The 22,131-nt window shown below is 36.0% G+C and overlaps 1 protein-coding gene across 9 annotated transcripts in view; it reads left to right on the forward strand.

Moving 5' to 3' along the window:
- Positions 1–22,131, forward strand: part of MYH10 (myosin heavy chain 10) — a 133,848-nt gene that overhangs the window by 47,145 nt on the left and 64,572 nt on the right. For 4 of the 9 annotated variants that reach the window (XM_074320489.2, XM_019745120.3, XM_019745119.3 and 1 more), the window contains exons 6-9: positions 195–224; positions 6,442–6,534; positions 18,806–18,869; positions 20,706–20,804. In XM_074320489.2, coding sequence (XP_074176590.1) covers positions 195–224; positions 6,442–6,534; positions 18,806–18,869; positions 20,706–20,804 — 286 coding nt within the window. The remainder of the gene's footprint in view (positions 1–194; positions 225–6,441; positions 6,535–18,805; positions 18,870–20,705; positions 20,805–22,131) is intronic. The other 5 variants (XM_074320490.2, XM_019745125.3, XM_019745122.3 and 2 more) reach the window with 2 other exon arrangements.

The following is a 22,131-nucleotide window of genomic DNA, read 5'->3' on the forward strand; positions in this document are numbered from 1 at the left end:
AACATAAATGTCAGTTATCCTTAAATTATAGATATGCAGAAGTGTTATTTAGCTCATGGGGCCTGAGAGAATGCCAACCAAACCAGCGTTCACCGTTCTAAGCTACGCACTGTCTGGGTGCTTTGGATGTGGCTTACTGCCAGGGAAAGACCCATACTTGCTAACATTTGCATTTATCTGTTTGTAACAAACAGCAGGAATCACCTAAACCAGTGAAACACCAGGCAAGTGCTTTTCTTTATGCTTCTTAGTCTTGAGTGTTTGCACTAATTTCTGTCTTTAGATTGGGTCTTTACTAGAAACAAATACCATTAGTTCTAAGTGAAAATCTCTTACGAAAAAAAAATTTAATTTTGAAAATTTGTTGCTTAGAAGCTTATTCTTTTCATGAGAAGCAGCATGCCGTTTTGCTTTAAATTTGTTTTCTAGATGAATTTTAATAATTATCCTTTTATCATGACATTGAATCACATGTTTCTGAAGCCTATGAAGTCAGGGTTTCATATGTCAAATACTAGATGGAATTATTTTAATATTTCTTAGATACATGGTATCCTGGCTTTGTGCCATACATTGAATTTTGAATTTGGGGCTGTAACTTTTTGGGTTAACACATTTCTAATCTGTTAAAATTGTCTGACCTATATGTGTTTTAACCCAAAGGCCTCATTGTATTTAATATATAAAATTGGAATTTTTCTTTTTATCCACGGGAAGTAGTGGAAGAGTGTTATTCTTCCTGATTATCAGACGCCCACCTTTTAGCACCACAGAGAATAGCAGTGAACAGACCACGAACTGGAGCATTTGCTTCTGCCTGGGAAGAGATGGAGGGCAGAGCTGAGCCTGCCCTGAGCCTGTCTGATGCTCAGACAGAACGTGACATCTGTACTTGAACTTAATCATTTCCCTAGCATTGCAACGGTTTTGGTTTATCTCTCTTCCACAAACGTAGTGATACAAACAATACACGAGTGAAGCAAGAAAGGTTGAGTTATGGGAATCATCTATTGATCTAAAGAAACTATCATAAGTTTCTATTCTAAATAGAATAGAAATAGTCACAGATACTAAGATTTTCACCTGTCTTTCTTAGAATTCTAAAAGCTTCTCAGACCCCAAAGCTGTGCTGTACCTATGAAGGCCTGTGGTGTTCTTTTGCTCCTTTAGCTGCAGACCAGACCATTCAGGCAAATTGGGAGGGTTGATGAAATAATCATTATCCAATAGGCTATTTAAAGGCTTCTTTGCCAGTTAAAGGAATCTCCAGGCCAGAAACCAGCTTTGCTTTGTACTTTAGGTACATGCTAAATGACCTTTTAATATGTACTTAGATCACTACTTAAAGTACAGATTTGGGTTTTCCAGTCTTCTGTGGAATAGACTGTGTTTCCCCAAAAATAAGACCTAGCCAGACCATCAGCTCTAATGCGTCTTTTGGAGCAAACATTAACATAAGACCCGGTTTTATTTTACTATAATGTATAGTAAATATATTAATTTATTAAAAATATTATAGTAAAATAAGAGCCGGTCTTATACTAATGTTTGCTCCAAAAGACGCATTAGAGCTGATGGTCGGGCTAGGTCTTATTTTCGGGGAAACACGGTATAAATCATTATTGTTAACATTTTGTTTCAATGTCATTTTAAACTACTGAGTGGATACTGTGTTGTATGTGAGTAGCATGTCTATCCCTAGATTTTACTTTGGGTCAAATCAATCCCTGGGTAGCAAGTTCTCTCAAAGAAGGCAGCAGCTTCTCTGGGCCGTGCTTTGCCGTCGTTGCTGATTTGCATGTCTTCCTGCATGTATTCCCTGCGCACAGAATCCTCAGTGCTGCTTTCCCCAGTTTATTCTAATAATAATCTAGTCAAGGAGTAGCCATGCTTATGATTTTAGAAACATAAGAGCACTGTTTCTCAATTAAGTTTTTCCCCCAGCACACTTGAGGAATACGAGCTACTCATGAGTGGTGGGGAATGGGGACACCCTGAAGAGGGTTCTATAAGAAATGACCTCTCTGCCCGCAGTCCCTTCTGCCTCCTGGGGTGCCTCTATTCATGATGTCCTCTCCCCCTTTTGAGGATGACTGCTGCAAAGTAATAATTAGAATGTTGCAAATCTGTACTTTGCAAAGTCAGTGGTTTTTTTTGGCTTGATATCATTGGTTTGTGAATTTACACTGAATAGCCAAAACTTAATCAGGATCCCAGGAAACGTTTGTATAAATTTCTAGCATTTTACCACTAGACAGTAGTATGAATTGTGAAAACAAAAGGGAAGGCATTTCTGACCTCCTAATTTTGAGTCTTACTTATTTGTCTATTTGCTCATCTTTTTAAAAAAATCAGCTTTATTAAGATTTAATTCATGTACATAAAATTCACTCATTTAAAGTATATAGTTTAGTGGTGTGTGTTTTTTTAATATATGCAATTATCACTGCAATTTAGAACATTTTCATCACTCCAAAAAGAAATTCTATACCTGTTAGGAGTCACCTTCCTTTTCCTCCCAGCCCTTTGAAAATCACTAATCCACTTTCTGTCTCAATGAATTTGTCTGTTCTAGATATTTTATATGAATAGAATCATATAATATGTGGTTCTCAGTGACTGTTCTTTCACTCAACATAATGTTTTCAAGGTTCATCCATGTTGTAGCATGTATAAATATTCCATTCCTTTTTATGGCTGACTAATATTCTGTTATATTAAATATGTCACGTTTTGTTTATTCATTCATCAATTGATGGACATTTGGATTCTTTCTACTTTTTGGCCATCATGAATAATGCTGCAGTGAACATTTGCTTACAAATTTTGTGTGGATATACATTTTCAGTTCTCTTGGGTGTATACCTAGGAATTTAAATGTTGGATCATAGTAACTTTCTGTTTAACATTTTGAGGAACTACCAAACTGTTTTTCAACACAATTTTACATTCCCACCAGCAATTTTTGAGGGTGCCAGTTTCTCTATATTCTCACCAACACTAGTCATTGTCTTTTTATTATAGCCAAGCTGGCAGTGTGAAGTGACCACTCTTTTTTAAATTTTGCCTTTGAAACTTAATCTTCCTTATGGAAATATGAACAAATAGAAATCACTCTTTAAAATTAAGATCGCAGTATTTAAGTAAACATTAAATGATGGTTTACCTATAAACTTTTGATGTATTTTTTATAATAAAATTAAATCTTACTTGGCTTTATCCTCCAGCCAGCCGGGGATAAAGTACAGTTTACGATCCCCTTCCCTCATCATAGATTGCTGTACAGACCCTCAAAGTTGGCAGTGTTCAGTGCCACACCAAAGCCTGAACACAGTGCATTTTCAGAGATATTTGAAAATGACTAATTTCTAAAGCATCACTATCCCCTAAGAATGACTCCTTCAAGCCAGCCCACCTGCCCCACTGACTGTTGAGTCTTCCAAATCTAGGCAACAGCTTCAGGATGATTTTGTATCTACTGGTCTAAACTGCCTTGAACTAAGACAAAAAGGTGATAGATAGTAAGTAGCAAGTACAGAAATTAAATCCTGCCAGTTGATATTAGAGTCTGTTTCTCAATAACATGACTGGTTGCTGCCACCTACTTTTATCCCTCCTCTTGTGGCCAGTGGGACGCCTACATTTTTGCCTTGTCAGGCCTGCAAGGTGCAGAATGACCTCAGCCTGAGTACCCTTGCTGGCTGAACTGGAGTTTTGATAGAGGTATTTTTACCAATTTCAAACTCATCCTGTATCTCCCATCTAGCAAGTGTGTATTTTACGCTTTATAATAAACACAGGTTTTCATCACAATTGGTAAGCCTTTAAAGCATCAAATAATTCTAAATACTTAGAACTTTAAAAATAATTTCATTAGTTAATACTGCTTTTCCACCTTCCCAAGTGACGTTTCTCATCATATAGAATAGAAATAAGGGACATTGCCCATCCAATTCTAGCGGAAAGGTTAACATTTAGTCACTGTGCCTGGTGGTTTATAAATGGTTTCATAATTTGGTTGAATGATCTTAGCACTGTTGATCTAAATGTAAAGTTGCTCAACACAGAAATGATCAAATTTAGTGGTAGTTTCTTAATTTAAAGCCATTTTTGTGTGTTTTATGATATTAGCTTTGTGTCAAGCTTTTTGTGATTCATTTGAGTTTTTGAGATCTTTACTTGGTCTCACTGATGTCACAAATCCATTACGACACAAGTGATGCCACAGCACTGTTAATGGAGTGGCCCCAACAACAGGGACGTGGAAATGCCCAAGTCCCAGTAAATGGTGACTATGAGGACCCTTAATCTTATTGTCACCTTTTAGCTCACCACCATCCCTTCCCCAAATACTAGAATGTTTTAGGACCTCTGATTATACATTCATTCAGCAAACATTCATGGCGCATCATTTTGACCCGTTACTGTACTACTAAGCTTGGTGCAAAGGATACAGCCAATTACTATAAGCTAACAGAAGGAAGAATAGAATTAGTAGATCTCTCACTCTCTCACACTCTCTCGCTCTCTCTCTCTCTACACATACACTCACAAGACAAAGGAAAAGAATCAATAAACTTGACCCAAAGCATCCTTATAGCCATATCTAGGGAATATTAAAATGGGATATGCAATACTTGTTTTACCTCCAAGTTAGAAAAACATTTTAAAGGTAGATTATTATTTAAAGTATTTTTATTATGATTTGGCAGGGATAGTGATAATTTTAAGAAATCTCTATTCTGTAATTCCTTGATTTAACAGTAGGTGTTTAGTGTTGTAAAGGTTGTAAAAGTTGGTGTTTTCTGACAGTTTCTACATTCTAATTATACGTTCTGAGTGAGCTAGAAAGGATTCTAGAGCTTGGACAATTGTTGCAGAGCCAGTACACCAAGGGCTTTGAAAGATGGTAGCCATGGGCACAATGAAGGAAGTGACCACTGACCTCAAGGGGAAAGGCAGTCTGTTATATCACAGAGTGATAACCAACATTCTTGATGACTTTCATTCATTAAAATTGGTTCAGGATACCATGTTTAAGAAATTTGGTAGCATATAATATTTAGAAAGATTTACCTAAGAAATAATTTGGTGGTTTTTTTTAAAAAAAAAGAAATAATCTGGTGTTTTGAAGTTCATAAACTAGAAGACTCACTATACAAGGAACATATTTTCTAATGCCAAGAAAGGGAGTCTATCGATACTTTGTAATGTGAAATTCACATAGCTTGGGGTTCTGAAAAGGACTGGTTCCTGACTAGTCTCAATGGAACACAATCATAGACTGTAATTAAGCCCTGTGAAGGTCTGAACAATCCAAGTAAATGCTACAGAGGAGACGAAGAAGGAGCATATCTCCTCACCATGTCATGTGCCTCAGGAACACTTCCTCACCCTTTCAGCTGAGTAAACGAGTCCCAACTAGGGTCAGATGCTGAGACTACATATCTGGCGTATATTTATTTATTCCTGGATTTGACTCTAGTATAATGAATCACCTATCAGTTGGCGATTAATTAACAGATCTTATGTGAGGTTCCTTATATTCCTTTTTTGCTTTGAGAATCACATTTGCCAGTGGTTTTTATTCTTTTCTTTCTTTAGGTCTAGAATACTGTGGGTATTTTAAAATATAGGGGTAAGATTTGTGTTTGGAAAAAAGCAAATTTATTTAAATCACACAGTATAATTCTGAAATTACACTCCAGGAATATAGCATTACTTTCTAGTGCTTTTCATGGCCAGAAATGACATCATGCTTTCTCATACAGCTTTCTATTGTGTTTCATGATTAAAGCACATATTAATATACTTACATCTTTTTGTGAAATCTGTTATAATCTAATTTGCATATATGACACTGAGTAAAGCATACCTTATATCAAATACTCTATATTTAGCCTTTTAAATTTGAGCAAGAAGTCAGCAGCATCGCCATCTTTGTCATCTCTGAACGTGGAGATGAGGACATGGCCCTGTCTACGTCATTGAGATATTATGTGAAACCCTTGCAAAAATTGCAAGTTTTATACCAGTAATTATAACATATAAGTATTAATATGTTCTTGATTGAAGTATCATGCTAAATTTCATCTCATGAAAGCCAGTTTCTTTGTTTTATTTTCAGAATTCTCTGCCTAATTTATGTGCCCTGTCCTTAAATTTATCTTCTCTGATCAATGTGACATTTTATTTTCCTTGTGATCACTTTATAGACGCTAAATTTTTTTCTTTCAGCAGAGCCTCTTATGACCAAGAATAAGAAGCCAACAAATGTTGTTGGATGGCAAACTAAATGAAATAACTGAGGAAAAGAGGCAGTATTTTGTTTTGTTTTGTTTTTTCCCTTAGTACTAGAGAAAAGACATTGGATTAACATACATCTGCTTTTATTTATGTGTGTGTGTGTGTGTGTATACGTGTGTGTGTAATGTCTTTTAGGGGGAACTTGAACGGCAGCTTTTACAAGCAAATCCTATTCTGGAATCATTTGGAAATGCGAAGACTGTGAAAAATGATAACTCATCTCGTTTTGTAAGTTGAAAACTTTCAGAAACTTAATTCCTCCGGTTTCTAGTTAATGTCTACCATGATTAATCAAATACAGTACTTTTCAGATTTTCAGAAGAGGCTAATTGATGTGTAGTATATAGAACAATGCTGTCCAATAGAAATATAAATGTAAGTCACCTGTAATTTAAATTTTTCTAGTAGCCACATTTTAAAAAGCAATAAAAAGGGAAAAATATGAAAGTAATCATAATCGTATGTTTATTCTACATAAATATATTGTGTGTTTATATAATTATATAACCTCTGAACTTATTTTTTTATTTTTGATTGGAGATGATGTCTGATACCTGTTAGGGGGTTGGTGTGCAGGTTAAATGAGATGCTTGTTTGGTACTTATCACAGCACTGGGCATAAGAAATGCTCAGCAAGTATAGTTGGTATTCAATGTAGTAAATTGTCCTTTTCATATCGTCCTGTTTCTATGGGATATAGACTTCAGAATAATTTGTTATTACTCTTATTTTTCTTTAAAAATTCTCAGCTATTCCCAACTATCTTAATTCATTGATAGCTTTGCTTTCTCCCTCAGTCCTACCAACTATAACAGTTTGCCTGAGGTTATTATCCTAAGTGATAGCCAAATCAGTATTAATGTGAGGACACCACCCTCCCCATTCCACTTGCTCAAAATCAACACTTTACTGGTAAATCATCTCTAAACCCATATTCAAGAAAATGGGCATTCCTTCAGTAAAATTTTTGCCCTGGGTTATAGTCCTCAAGATTCAGTAACCCTTTCTATGGTCAACTTGGAGATGGTTGCCAGTTTCAGTTATTTCTCCTTAAATTGTTTGAGTTTATTCTATTTTTTTCTCCCTCTTTGATAATAGAAGTATTGGTAAACGTTAAGAAGGCCAGAATAAGAGAGGCTTTAATTCAGTGGATACTTTTGGGGAATCTAGTATCATTGTGACATACTTTTTTACTCTGGGAATGTAGTCATGGTCTGCATGTTAATTTTCTGATGACATGGTTTTTGTGATCAGTGGAAGTGACTGGATTCGGGATCACAGAGGACCTGGGAAGCACAAAGGCAGCCAGATGACCCTCTGTGTGAGTTTGCTAGGGCTGCTGTAATAGTACCACAGACGGGCTTAAACCACCGAAATTAATTTTCACACAATTGGAGGCTAGAAGTCTGAGATTAAAGTATTGGCAGGGTTGGTTTCTTCTGAGGCCTCTCTCCTTTGTACGTAGATTGCCCTCTTCTCCCTGTGTCTTCACATGGTCTTCCCTCTGTGTGTATCTGTGGCCTATTCCTCTCTTATAAGGACACCAGTCATTTGGAATTAGGACCCTCCCTACTGACCTCATTTTAACCTCTATAAAGACCCCATCTCCAAATATAGTCGTGTTCTGAGATACTGGGGGTTAGGATTTCAACATTTGACTTTTGGAGGAGACGCAGGTCAGACCATCAGATCCTCAGAGGTAGTTTAAGTACAAGAGGCTTTCCAAGCTATGTAACAAATAGGGATCTATTTGCTTGGAATATTGTTTATTCCTAGTAACATAAAATTTGAAGATTCACTTACTCCACATTCATTTAGTAATTATTTTTGCTTTTTAAATACAAAGTGGGATAACAAATGTGCCTGTGGCAATAGGAAGCATGGCTGTGACTTTGGGATTTACAAAAGATCTGGGGAAACTGAGCTTCATTTAGTTTCTGTCACTCCCTGGGTCATCAGATTGAGCCTGAGCCACAATTAAATCTTACATTCTTCCAGTTGAAAACCCTGTTTAGTGGCTGTATCATGGGATAGAAGACACAGTGAGCTACCAGCTTAGGTATGTGAATCTCCATGAAGATTTTCAAGGACTTCTTAGTGGAAAATGTTTTATTTTGGCACATAAATCAAGTTACCAGTCTGTTCTAATTTTCTTCCCCTAAACCACACTTTACATTCAGAAGAAACAATTTTGAGCTCATTTGTCTCATTTTTGCCTAGAAAAGATAAATTTGCCTAGAAAAAGATAACCAGTCATTTGTGTCCTTTGATAAAGAATCTAGCAATTCTGTTACTAAATGGTAAGGGTTCCTACACTTGCCAGGGTTTTTGTTTGCAACAGGAGTATAATTCGTATTAGTGAGCTCAAATTACCCTAAAACCTAGTGACTTAAAACATTTATTATTTCAGAGTTTCTGTATGGTGGGTGGTTCTGGCTCAGGGTCTCTCATGAGGTTGTCATTAAGATGTTGGCTAGAGCGGCCGTCATCTGAAGGCTTGATGAGGCTGGAGGATCTTCTTCGGAGCTCCCAAGAATCTACTCCGGTAGCTCTTAGCAAGAGGCCTCAGTGCCTCATGGTGACTGCATGGAAACTCAATTCTTCACCTTGAAGCCCTCTCCAGGGGGGTTCTTGCTCCTGATATGGCAGCCGGCATCCCTCAGAGCACGTAATCCAAGAAAGAGCAAGACAGAAGCCACATAGTATTTTTTGACCCCACCTTGGAAATCACATACCATCCCTTTGTTTTATATTCTGTTGGTCACGCAGACCAACCCTGATACAGTATGGGAGGGGACTCCATAATGACACGAATACCAGAAGGTGGGGATTATTGAATTCATCTTGAAAATTGGCTATCACAAAACATTAGAGAGATTTCCATGTTGACGTATGGAGGTTATAATCTATAATTTGCGTTATTCTAGATCAGTGGTTCTCAGTTCGCTGGGGTGGGGGCCATTTGGTAGTATCTGAAGACGTTTTTGGTTGTGCAGTTGGGGCAATGGGTAGTGGTTTGCATCTGGCATCTGGTGGGTAGTTTCTCAAATTTACCATATTCCACATGGAACTTTTTCTTTTCTGTTCAAAATTTGTTCCTTAAGTCATATGTCAATATACAGTACCATCAAATCACCCAGTTGCTTAAGTGTAAAATAAAATAAAATACCAACAAAAACCTAGAAAAACAAAATACCTGAAATCATCCTTGATTCAGCCTTTTTTCTCATGGAGTAAATCCTATTGGTTACGTTTCCAGAATGCATTTCAAATCTGCCCAGGCCAGGAGTAAATCCTATTGGTTACATAGGATTTACGAATCTCATGGGTTCCATTTCCAAAATGTATTTCAAATCTGTCCGCATTTCTCCTCCTCCCTCTCTTAAACGCTGGTCTAAAACCCTATCGAGGAATTTCCTCTATTATTCGTTATCACTGTGTCGTAATGATTTCCCTTATAGCAATGATTTCCCTTATAACAATCTGTAGTTAATTACTCTGCATATTTATGGTCTCTCCTGCTAGAATGTAAGATCTCTGACAGTAGGGGCCTTGTCTGCCTTGTTCTCTGGATCCTTAGTTCCTGGCACTGTGCCTCTCTCATGTAAGTACATAGGTATATTTATAGAATCCATTTAGTTAAAAGGTGGTTGCCTGCTAAGTGCTCTTCTAAGCCCTGACAATACATCAGTGGATGAAACCAAAGTCCCTATCTCGCCTTCATTTAGGTTTTATTTAATGTTAATATATTTTCAACAATATACCACAATGTATAGTTGAGCTCAGGGAGTGTATTGCATGTGCTAGGCTCGCTGAGAGTATGCATGCCCCAGTTTTAGAAGCATGGGCAGAAGATATGTGGGAAGCAGTGGCTCCAAGTACAGGCCGACCTGGGGTTGGGATTGGTCTTATACCTCATACTGGAAGAGTAATGTGATATTAAAAAATGAGTTGGGTATACAGTGGAATTTCATGTAGTCAGTATTTACAAGCCACATGCTTGCAGAGAAAATATTTGAAACTGTAAACTCCATAAGCTTTAGAATCCATTTGTTTCCATTTCTTTGATCTGATATAGACAAGTAATTTCCTGAAGAATATCTTCTCTTTCAAAGATGCTAACATATGGTTTGTATTAAAGGGATTCTTTAGGAGAGCGTTACCCTTATGAAAATAATCGTTCACAGTTACTCTAGTTCTCTGTTTATGGAGACGTAAAATGCATTCCAGATGGAGGAGATTTTATGTAAAATGAATCTCTTGTAATGAAACTTTAAAAACAGGGACTTCAATTTCAAAATGATTTTATCAGCAGTTACATCTTCCCTCAAAGTTTTGGTAGGAGTCACTTTCTGTATTTATGCAAATCTTTTTTTTTTCCAAACTATTTAAGCCAGTTTGACAATTCCCAGATTTATGCACCTTTTGGTAGATAATTAGCCTCCAATCATTACAGCTAGGTAAAGCTCTAAGTATCCTCCCTACTGCTTCGCTACCAGATTACAATGAAAGCAAGCCAGAATTCTGCACCCTCACATATATTTATTAGCAAGGAGACACTAAAAGCAGTTTTGTCAGTAAATTGAATGCAGCTCCTGCTCTCTCTTCAGTACTGTCACCTAGCCTTTCCCTAAAGATTTACTGAGGTGGGGGTGACAGTATCAGAGACAGAAAATGGTCTGTACCAGGCAACTCGCATCTTCCGAATCAGTGGCTTCAAGCAGCCATTTTTGAATCGAGCCCTAGACAGCTTTCCCAACACTTCAGTCTCCCTCCAGGCTTTCCAGAGTCTTAACACCTTGTTCATACCAATGGGGCATTCTGTATGCCAATCAGTCCCTGTCTGTTAATGCCACTCATTTTACCCCAGGGATTTCTAATATCCATTATGCTAAGTAACAAGGCTACTTATACTTAGTTCACATGAAAACTCATCTTCTGGTGTAGTTTGGAGATTAGGATAGTGGAAGCACTTAGAGCAGCCCTCTGGCCTTTGGGTTAAATCCTAGCTAATTACTCCTAGAATGAGTTTTCGCATTTCGGGTAAATAGTTGCCTCTAGAATGGAGATTTTTAGTGGAGTAAAATAACACACATACATGGCACACTATGTTGACATGTTTTCAAGTAAACTGCAGATTTTTTAACAACTTTAAATACCAGATTAGGAAAGGGAAAAATATTTTCAGAGCATGAAACAAATCTGCATTGCCCCTGTAGTACATTGCTAACAATCTAGGTTTAATTACTACGGATTCATTATAATCACCCAGAAAAAGTTCCAGAAAATTGATGTTGATTCAGAAGGAACAAAATTCTTTAAATAACATACTTTTCTTATTTTCTTGACAGTATCAAAATATCCAAGTTGTCTTAAGTGAAATTCTTAATGTCTATTTTACTTACGTAAAGGATTACGTACGTAGAGGATTCCGGTTGTCTTTGCTGTCCAGAGCTCTAGCAGGAAGCTCGTGTAGTCTCAGTGGTTCTTAGATTGGTACTCAGCATGTATATGGCATCAGAATGCATACTCCATAATTCATTCATAATGTACTTGTCATATTTTTGTTTTTTCTTTTTGTTTTTTTGAGTGAAATTCTGGTTGAATATTCTGAGTACCATAATCTCACCTACATGGAAATCAAATACTATGGAGTGGGCCTTTTCATCACAAGTTTCTTCACGTAATGTTTAAAAGATTAGAGGACCCATTTGAAAGTAAAACTTCTTACTTGTTTTCCACTTTTGTATTATAGTAAAAATGTTAATTCTGAAAGAGTATTTATTACGTATGCGAGGAAAAGGCTTTTTAACTTACAGGTTTTATTCCCTCCTTTCCCATCCCCCCAAGACTGAAGTGATTTCATATCCCATGGCTTGCGTCTTACCTAATTCGTCAGGATATTCAATGTTGGGGGAATAAATAAATCCTAGACTGTTTGGTGATATTCAGTAAAGCATTTCTTTTTGGTTCTGAAATTTCACTTTTTCATGTTGTTTGTCAAAGTGTTCGGCTAGATCTCGTGAATGTCTTAGCATAGTGAACTCTTAAGATCTCGTGAACTTAGCACAGTGAGTTGATAATTTTCAACTTTGTAAAGTTTTTTGTTTTGTTAGTCTTTTCAAAAGAAAATCAATTCTAGAGCTTTGGCTTATAACCAAGATTTATTAGTGACTGTTGTTTTCAGAGATACTGGTTACTTTTGGGTATGTATAGAAGAAGCAGGGGTGGTGAGAGGCTTGGAGGGACACCCTGATCCACTCTACTTCCTCCCCACACTGCAGGGTTCTATTGCCCCATCCCTTTCCTCATTCTGTCCTCTTCTTTCATTACTCTTTGCTTGACCATTTTCAGATAGCCAAAAGATACTCCTCTGGTACTAGCTATAATGGCTAGAACAACTATGGATCCCAGTTATGAAAAGGAAAGGGAACTGATTTAGCTAGGGAACTGACGAGAAAATTAGATGTTGTATGTTGGTGACTTTGTTTATCCAAGTAAGTGACTACACGTCTAAATTATTTTGAGGCATTTCTTTTTAGGTTACCTGTTCAGAAGGCCCAAAATCTTCATTTCTTCTATTTCTCCCTTGAATCTGATTTTCTTTATATTTTATAATTTCCCATGAGGTAAGGGAAAAATAAATTCACTAAATCTGAATTGGAAAATATTCAGTTTTATAGTTTAAAGTCATTAGAGTTCAAAGTTATCATTATAATAAATAACTTTGTCTTATTTCCCGAGTATTTTTTTGTTTAACGAATTTTGAATTTCTAACTTGAGGTGGTAAAGGAAAAGGAAATAGTATAAGAAGTTGAAAGGTTAAGCAGTATGTTGATATATAGGTAATAAAGAAATTACACATGTTGAAATCTGAAAGTTTGTATTTCTATGTAACGAGTTTTTTTAAGTGAAATATTTTCTTCAGTAAGGATTAGGTGATACCATATGATTTTGAGTAACCTTTCTAGAGTGTTAAAATAATAAGTTTGAGAAAGTACTTCCTTGAACAGTTGTGTTGACAATGTATTTTTGCAGCTTTGAAGTAATAACATTGTCTTTTGACTACTGTCCCTTAAAATGGCAATTTTTTATTAACTCAATGAGGTATTGTATAGATAATATACAGCTGTTTCAAATTTGTAAAGAATTTTAACCCTCAGTATAACATCAGGACCAGATTTTAGTTTTTGAGTTTCTTTTTTGAGCAGTTGCAGCTATTCATAAAGACTAATAATTTTTTAACTTTATTCTTTCTTAGGATCTTCTGAAGAACAAAGACAAAATTTACTTATTTTTTATTTTTAAAATAGAATAAAATTCATTCTCTCCTATAATTACCACATGAGTTCATTGGACCGTGTTGTAAATCTAAGATACATTATGGAGTATTAGTGATCATAATTATTTCTGTATCTTGACACATTTTGCTATTTCATCATCCGAGGAATTGGTTCATCATTACTCATCAATTGTTTCCAAAGATGTTAAAAAAGACTAAAATAATAATAATAATGGAATTGCCTAAAAGGATGCTACAATAGTTTGCTATTATATTGCCCAAAGTATTGCATCATCTTTCGAGAAGGTATGTAAGAAGACTAGAGACATCATCTTTGTAGTCTACTTTTAGCTTTCAGGGAATATAGTTGAAAAGTCAGAAGTTTTCATTTTTCTACTCGTAATAGCAAAGAGGAGTAAAGTAATAAATTAAAACAAAATATTAGATGAATCTGAAGATGAATGCAAAGAGACAAGTAGCTCTGTAGACTCTAATGATGACAATGAAATTGATTCTATAAGTGAAGTTTCAAGTGATGGTAGCCTAGCATTTTCTCAAACTCAAGAAGAATATATTTCTCAGGACAGAATGGAAACAAGGCATTAGCATCCAGTTAGTTATTCAATAGGAAAGACTTCCTTACTCAGTATTTTACAACAAGAAGCAGGACCATCTGTTTTGATAAATGGACATGGAGCAGTATTCTTTCATCTTGTATGATGTTTGTCTACCACATTTTATCTGGTATGGTTTGTGAGTGGACAAACGCTGAAGGCAGGTGTGTATATACAAGTTATTGGAAGGAAGTAGAAATGAAAAAATCCATTGCGTTGACCATTCTAATTAGTGCTTATAAATCTAGCAATGAAAATGTTTTACAACTGTGGAGCAAAAAACTGCTTCCTCTCTTTAACAAAATGATGTGCTGTCAAAAGTTTTAAATATTCTTCAGGTATTGCATTCTGACAATGCCAGAGCAATAAAAAGTGAGGATGTGTTGGCAGAAGAGAACGGAGGTGCCTGTAGTTGCCACTTTGAATAGCTGTTAGCCCAGAATGTTGTATCTCTTAAACATAATGGAGTTCTCCTCACAACTTAGAGGTTGAAATCGGATTGCAGTGTAGCAAGGACTACCACTCTTTGTAGTAGTTTTAAGAGAACTTAAAAATAAACAAGCACAGAACCTTGCTTTAAATTACCTTTTTGCTTAAAGCAAACTAACACATTAGGTTGGTGCAAAAGTAATTGCGGTTTTTGCAATTATTTTTAACTTTTTAAACTGCAGTTCCTTTTGCACCAACCTAATACTTGGTAAACTATCAGTAAGACTGCTCAGCTCAGCTGGTGCTCTTTCTGTGAGGCTTTCCTCTGTGTCCCCAAACCTCCTCTTAGGCCTTTGGAAGCCCCCACACCATGTTCTTCAAGTGTTGAAAGAGAGCACAGCCTCACGGTCCTACTTAAGTTTGGGGGGGCATGAGGTCAGCATCTCTCAATGCCATAAATACCTATTTGTGTAAAGCAGTTATTTATATAAAAGTCATATTTATATGACATCACAAGAGCCTGTCTCAAAAGGAAGGACATTTTTTTCTCCCATTTAAGAAAACAAAGCAAGCAAAACTTTCTTTCCCTCCCATAAAACAAAACTCACCAAACAAGCAAACAAATTGTCATTTTGGTTTTGTGACTCTAATTAGCAAGTTCTCTATAAAAGAAAAATGCTAACTGCTCACTGCTGATTGTTAAGCAGCATCTTCAAGGTGGAGTCGCATTGTCGTCTAGATGGAATTTAAATTCTTAACCTCATTAAGTTTGGGTGGTATAAGATCAGCTTGTAGGCTAGAGGGCCTGGCAGGTATTGGTGGCTGACAGCATCCTAATTTCCCAGGGATGTTCCAGTTTCATATATTCTAGTCTGTTGTCCACATATGCTCAGTTATAAATGTTAGACCCATGTCCAGAGGTTTTTTTGTTTAACCAGTGTTTTGATAATTTAGTATATAGAGTGAGGAGCTTTGTATACATGCCTATGTGGGAGGTGGTAAGAAGCTATTTGTCACGAAATGCCTTTGCTTCCCACAGTAATTGTACTTACCACCTCCCTCTTGAACACTTTGGGGTTTAGTGGCAGCTGAATCAGACCCTTAACGGAATGCACGTTTGTTATTATGGTGGCATGGTACCTTAGGTGTGTCAAACTAGCCATGCGTTTTCTGTGCAGAGCAAGGCTTTTAGATAATATGAAATAGAATACTTACCTTTTGGTGGGATAGAGTTAGAAGGACACTTTGGAAATGGTGAAGGTGAGAACCAAGAGGAGTGGGGAAGCATACTTGAGGTAGAGTCCTCCTCAAGCAGGAGATCAGTATTAGGGATCCTGCCCCCACCCCCACCCCTCCGGCCACCATGTTCCCCACATACATTCTCTTTTCACCTTGTTTTCCCAGCTTGGTTTTTTGGTTTTTGTTTTTTGTTTTTTTTAAATTGGAATATTGGGTGATTTCTTAATGAAGGCTCATAATATTAAAAAACATAATGGGTTATTGATTTTAATAAAGTACCCTCTTTTTCAGTTTTCAAAATCAGTATTATTGAGGTATAAATTACATGTAATAAAATTGTAGTTCAAAATTTTCTGTGGTAGCATTCTAATACTGACTACTGCTTTTTTTCTGCTTAAACTAAATATTTATACACTAAAAAAATAATATTGGCAAGGCAAGAAGGGAACCAAAATATGGGTAAAAGAATGGGCAAGATGAGAGAAGAGTGTGCAAACCAAGATTTTTCACCTTAATGAGGAAGTAGCATGTTTAATTTAATATGTTTATGGTAAATGTAAGGAATAAATGTTTAATTATATTTTAAAAATTGGCATTTATCCAAGGGGTCCGAAGATACCAAGATACTGCCCTTGATTGGTTTTTAAAATTAGGTTTATTGAGTTATATTTTGCATACAGTAAAATTCACCCTTTTTAAGTGTGCAGTTCGATGAGTTTAGACAAATGGATATAACAGTATAACTAGCACTTGGGTCCAGAGAGAGAATATTTCCATTACTCCAAAAAGTTTCCTTTTGTCTTTATGTAGTTAGTTCCCTGCTTCTACCCCTAGCACTGATAACCACTGATCTCTTTTGTCTCTAGTTTTGTTTTCTTTAGAATGTCAAGTAAATGGAATCATATAATATGTAGTGTTATATGTCTAGCTTCTTTCACATAGCATAATGCTTTTTAGATCCATCCATGTTGTTGGGTACATCCTTGGTTTGTTCCTTTTTATTGCAGAGGGGTATTTCATTGTGTGAATAGACCATGACTTCTTTATCCTTTCACCACTTAATGGACGTTTGGGTTGTTTCTATTGAGGGCTATTAAGAATGAAGTGGCTAGGAACAAGTTTCATGTGCGAGTTTTTGTGTGAAGACACGCTTTCATTTTTCTTGGGTGACTACCTAGGAGTGGCATTGCTGAGTTTTATGGTGACTTTATGTTTAATTTTGTAAGAAACTAACTTTTCCAAAGTGGCTGTACCATTTTGCATTCTTACTGGGGTTGTATGAGAGTTCTAGTTATTCTATATCCTTGCTGATCTTTCTTAAAAATTTTAGCCATTTTAATAGTTATTTAGTAGTATCTCATTGTGCCCATTTTAGTTTGCATTCCCCTAATAATTAATGATACTGAGCATCTTTTTATATACTTACTGACCATTTACATAGCTTTGATGAAATATCTGTTTAAGTCTTTGATCCAATTTTTTATTGGGTTGTTTTACTGTCAAGTTGGAAGAGTCCTTTATTCTGGGAACAAGTCCTTTATCAGATAATGTGTCTTGCAAATATTCTTTGCCAGTCTAAGGTTTCTCTTTTTATTTTCTTTACGGTGTCTTTTGAAGAACTACAGTTTTAAATTTTGACAAAATCTGGTTTATCGATTTTTAATTTTATGGTTCATGCTTTTTGCATTCTACGTAAGAAATATTTATCTAACTTAAGGTCATAAAGATTTTCTCCTGTTTTCTTTTAGAAGTTTCATAGTTTTAGCCCATACATTTAGGTCTATGATCTACTTTAAGTTAATTTTTGTATATGGTGTGAGGTAAAGGTCTAGGTTCTTCGTGTTTTATTTTACATATTTTTCAAGCACCATTTGTTTAAAAGATAGATCATTTCCCTGTTAAATTACCTTGGCACCTTTGATGAAGATGAATTGACCGTACACGCATGGGCCATTTCCAGGCTCTGTTCTGTTCCATTGATCTGTACCTCTATCTTATACCAGTAGCACATTGTCTTAATAAATTCATAGCTTTTTGAAATTGAGTCGTGAGTCCTTGAGCTCTGGTTCTCTTTCTCAAAATTGTTGTGACTGTCCTAGGTCCTTTTCATTTCTCTGTAAATTTTAGAATCAGATTGTCCATTTCCACAAAGAAGGCCCTCCAATCCCTTGATTACTCATATGATGAATAATAGTAATATGTTTACTAGTATCAGTCCTTCTTAACTGTCGTGGAATAAACCATTCCTGATCATTGTTATGTTTCTTTGTTTTGCAGTGTTTAATTTGGCATTTTATATCTGTATTTATAAGTGAGATATTTGCTTTTATTTTGTTTCCCTTTTTTTAATGATGTCTTTACCTGTTTGGGTATTCAGTGTTATGTTAATTTTACAATATGAATTGTGAAGTAATCACTGTTTTCTGTTTCCCTAAAACAGTTATGTAGTAAGGCAATTAAATATTCCTTAGGAATTTGCAAAACTATTTCATTACTTTTTATGATTATAGTCTGTTCAAGTTTTCTCTTATTTTTTTTCTTGAACGGATTTCTGTTTTCCTAGGAAATCATCTATATTAGTTTTTCAAATCTGTCATTATAGGGCTGGATATAGTGTCCCTTTAATGCTATTAAAAATCTCAGATTATTTGGAACAGCATTTTTAAAGTTCTAGATAATTAGGGTTTCATTTTTATTATGTTATTATGTTATGTCCAGAAAGTTACCCTATCCTATTGTTACTGTTTTGGAGTTTATTGAGGCATTTATTTTCCTTTTTGTTTTTTATTGTTGTTGTTGGTTTTATTTGAGGAAATATTTAGGATTCGTTTTCGTAACCCATTCATGGATACTTGGCAGGGCACGCTGACTTATTATTTTATGATAATGTTCAGATCCTCTATGTCTTTATTTTCAGTTTTCTCTTTATTTTCAGGGCAAGTTTATTCGGATCAACTTTGATGTAACTGGCTATATTGTTGGAGCCAACATTGAAACATGTATCCTTTTTCATAATAGTATAATCCAAAATAGAGAATTATTTCATCTTCCCACGGCCTCAAGGCAACCCTTTGTGATATCATTCCCATTATCAAAATGATAAAACTTAAGCCCAGAGAGATTGTGACTTGGTCAAGGATTTCCAAGTACTGAATATTAACTCCAAAGTGGTGGGTTTTTTTCATTGTTTTTGTTTGTAACACCAGGTCATAACCTATTCACATGGCTGGGGAAGCGGAGAGTCCACTGAGGTGAGATTACTTGTACATCAACCCAGGAAATGTCTGTGTGGTGTAAGAACTTTTAAATGAATACCATTATATTGAACTACTCTTCAGTTATTGTTGTTAGCCGATTTCTCACCATCTACTGATGTTCAAAGGGTTGGCATATACCCACTGAAATAGCCTTATAAAAGTACAGAGTTAAAGCAATTTCAGTTAGTGATAAGCAGAATAAAACTAGAAGAAAAAATGTCAAATACATAGAATAATTCTAAGAAATATCACATGCGTAGAATGGCCTTAAGAAATGATAGGTCTATATAGAATTATTTGAGTAAAGAGATAATAAACTAGAAATGATTCTGAATTGATAGTGTGCCAATTAGGAAAGCTACAGATGATAATTCTCTGATACTTGTTAGAATAATCTCCAGTGATAAAAATACATTGTTTCTATCCCTCAGGTAAAGGATAAATCAAAATTTCCCTGTTAATTCACAACTGTATTTTATGTCTCTAAAGACACTCAGAGCCAGAAAACACAAGAAACACTTGAAAATGACGGGAACAGACCTAGGGTTTCTTCATGTTGGTCTGCTATTCACACGAATGTATTTTTCACCTTGTGTGAAAGATGTGTTTGGGATAGTGTGATTTAAAATTTAGGCTATATGGCACATGCAGAATTAATTCAGTTGGTGGCTCCAGGGAAGATTTATTTCAAAAGTGGCAATCATCATTCAAAGCAGTGAAACTGAGCGTCTGTGAGAGGCCAGTGTGACTGTCGACCCAGAGCCACACAGGAACAGCAAGACTCAGTAGACAGAGAACCCGAACAGGTCTCAATCTGCACTCCGCATACACAAGCAGGTGTGCAGCACTGTGGACACGGGAGCTGACTGGGGGTGAGCTGCTGCCCCATGGGGAGCCCAGGCAGCAGGCTGTAAGTACTAGCAGCAGTGCATGTCCAGAGCAGCGAAAGGAAGGCCAGTCGTTCACCTACCAGTAGTCATAGCTGTCTCGGGACATTATTTAGAACATTTACACAAGGTGATGGATGGCGAGTGGCCAGCACCACTTACAGGAGGCTTTCTATAAAGCAAGGCTCTCATGGGTAACACGGTGGTTAAGCATACATTTTGGAGCCCAACCAGGTTTTGATTCCTACCTCGACCATGTATTAGCTTTGCTCTTTGAAGTAATTTCTTTATGCCTTGGTTTCCTTATTTGTAAAATTGTAATAATAATTCTGACGTAAGGCTTTTCCAAGGCTTAAACAACTCAACTTCAGTTTGTATAGATTCCTGCAGTTCCTTGTATAGTGCTGTGTTCTTTGAATATAATTCAAATTAGGAGTAGGGTAGGGTGGAGGGGGTGAGGGAAGCACTCTGAGCTTTAAAGTTCCCTCCCAGCTCAGTGAATCTAGTAGATAATGAGAAACATAAGTTGTGTGTATTTTCTTTTTTCACTTACAAAGTTTAACCATTTAGAATGGTTATTTGCAGCGTAGTTTATAGATATCAGAGAGAGAAAATGTTTCATGAATTAAATTTGTATAGACATGGAAAGAGGGCCACCTTTTCAATTTAATCCTTAACCGTCTTTGCTCAGACCTTCTGGAAAAATCTCGTGCTGTTCGTCAAGCAAAAGATGAGCGTACTTTTCACATCTTTTACCAGTTGTTATCTGGAGCAGGAGAGCACCTAAAGTGTAAGTTACAAAGTTTTTTACTATTTTATATTCATTTGAATATCTTTTTTAATATTAAACTTTTTGAAAGAGAGACATTTGGGGAAACAATAGTTTCATACACACACACTGAAATTCTACCTGGTTTAATTGTGAAAGTAAAATTGAACTTCTATGCCATGGATATAAGTGGCAGGTATATGGGTGGTGATAATATTATTGCTTATCTTTTTATTTCTTTTTAAAAATATTTAAATTAGAAGACATGCATTTTTATAAAGTTCTGTTTCAACATTTATCAACATAAAAGAAAAAATAAATTTACTTTATAAAATTAAGTTGAATAGATATTTTTATTCCTAGATTTACAACTGAATATATACGTATGCTTCCACTAGTACTAAAGAGAACCTGTGGTGGATTTTCATTTTTCTTGTCGTGAATCACAAAGACTGGAAGCTTGGGATTGGGCAGAGTAAAATGCAGAATTCTGTTCTGGGTCAGAAGTTTGCTAGATCGAAAGTATATGAGGGAGAAGAGAAGGTGTACAACTTTCCGATTTCTTCTGAGTCTCAAATTCAATGCTGCTTCTATATGATTTTTATATCTATTATCTAGATATCACAATTGATACATGCACAGTAATACTTTTCTCATCGGAGATAGGCTTTTGCTAACCACAGAAATCTGTAATAGTATTGAACCCAGAAATTAATTAGAAAAAGACCTGAAAGGAAAAAAAAAAGCAAGTATAAATAGAACCAACGAGAGACTAAAAATTCAAGATTATACAGTATGTGATACTGAAGAGAAGATAACCCTCAGTCTTTCAGACTGGTGATAGCTCTGTAAAAGTAATGATCACAAAATAAAATCAAAGTGTGAAAAGAAAAATACAGAAAAAGAAAGCAATTGGTACCCAGCAGAAGTTAAATGTGATGCAGGTTAGAATTAGGAGGTGGGAGTGATGAGCAGAAATTCTCTGCAGGAGAGTGTTACAAAGAAACCTGGGAGCACATGATAACATCTCTTATAGGGATAAATAGCCCTGTTTTGATCCCTCCTGAGAACATACTTCTACTCTCAGAGAACACATTTATCAAAAGAGTAAGTTAGGTTCTCTCTAACTCATGGGTCCTAAAGTACAAGTAGTCAATGGGGATATCCATTATAATATACTGCCACAATATTATATGTTGCAATCACCCTCCAAAGCGAAAGTACCACTGAACAAACTGGCTGGGAGAAAGGGTTTCTCATCAGGGCGTTGGCTGTGCTCAGGACTTGCCTGGTCCATATTCCACACCTTCTACATCTGGGTCTTCAACTGAAGTCCATGTAGACTTTG

The sequence above is a fragment of the Rhinolophus sinicus genome, chromosome 12 (genome assembly GCF_057876585.1).
Source record: "Rhinolophus sinicus isolate RSI-liver-muscle chromosome 12, RSI-T2T, whole genome shotgun sequence".
Taxonomy (NCBI): domain Eukaryota; kingdom Metazoa; phylum Chordata; class Mammalia; order Chiroptera; family Rhinolophidae; genus Rhinolophus; species Rhinolophus sinicus.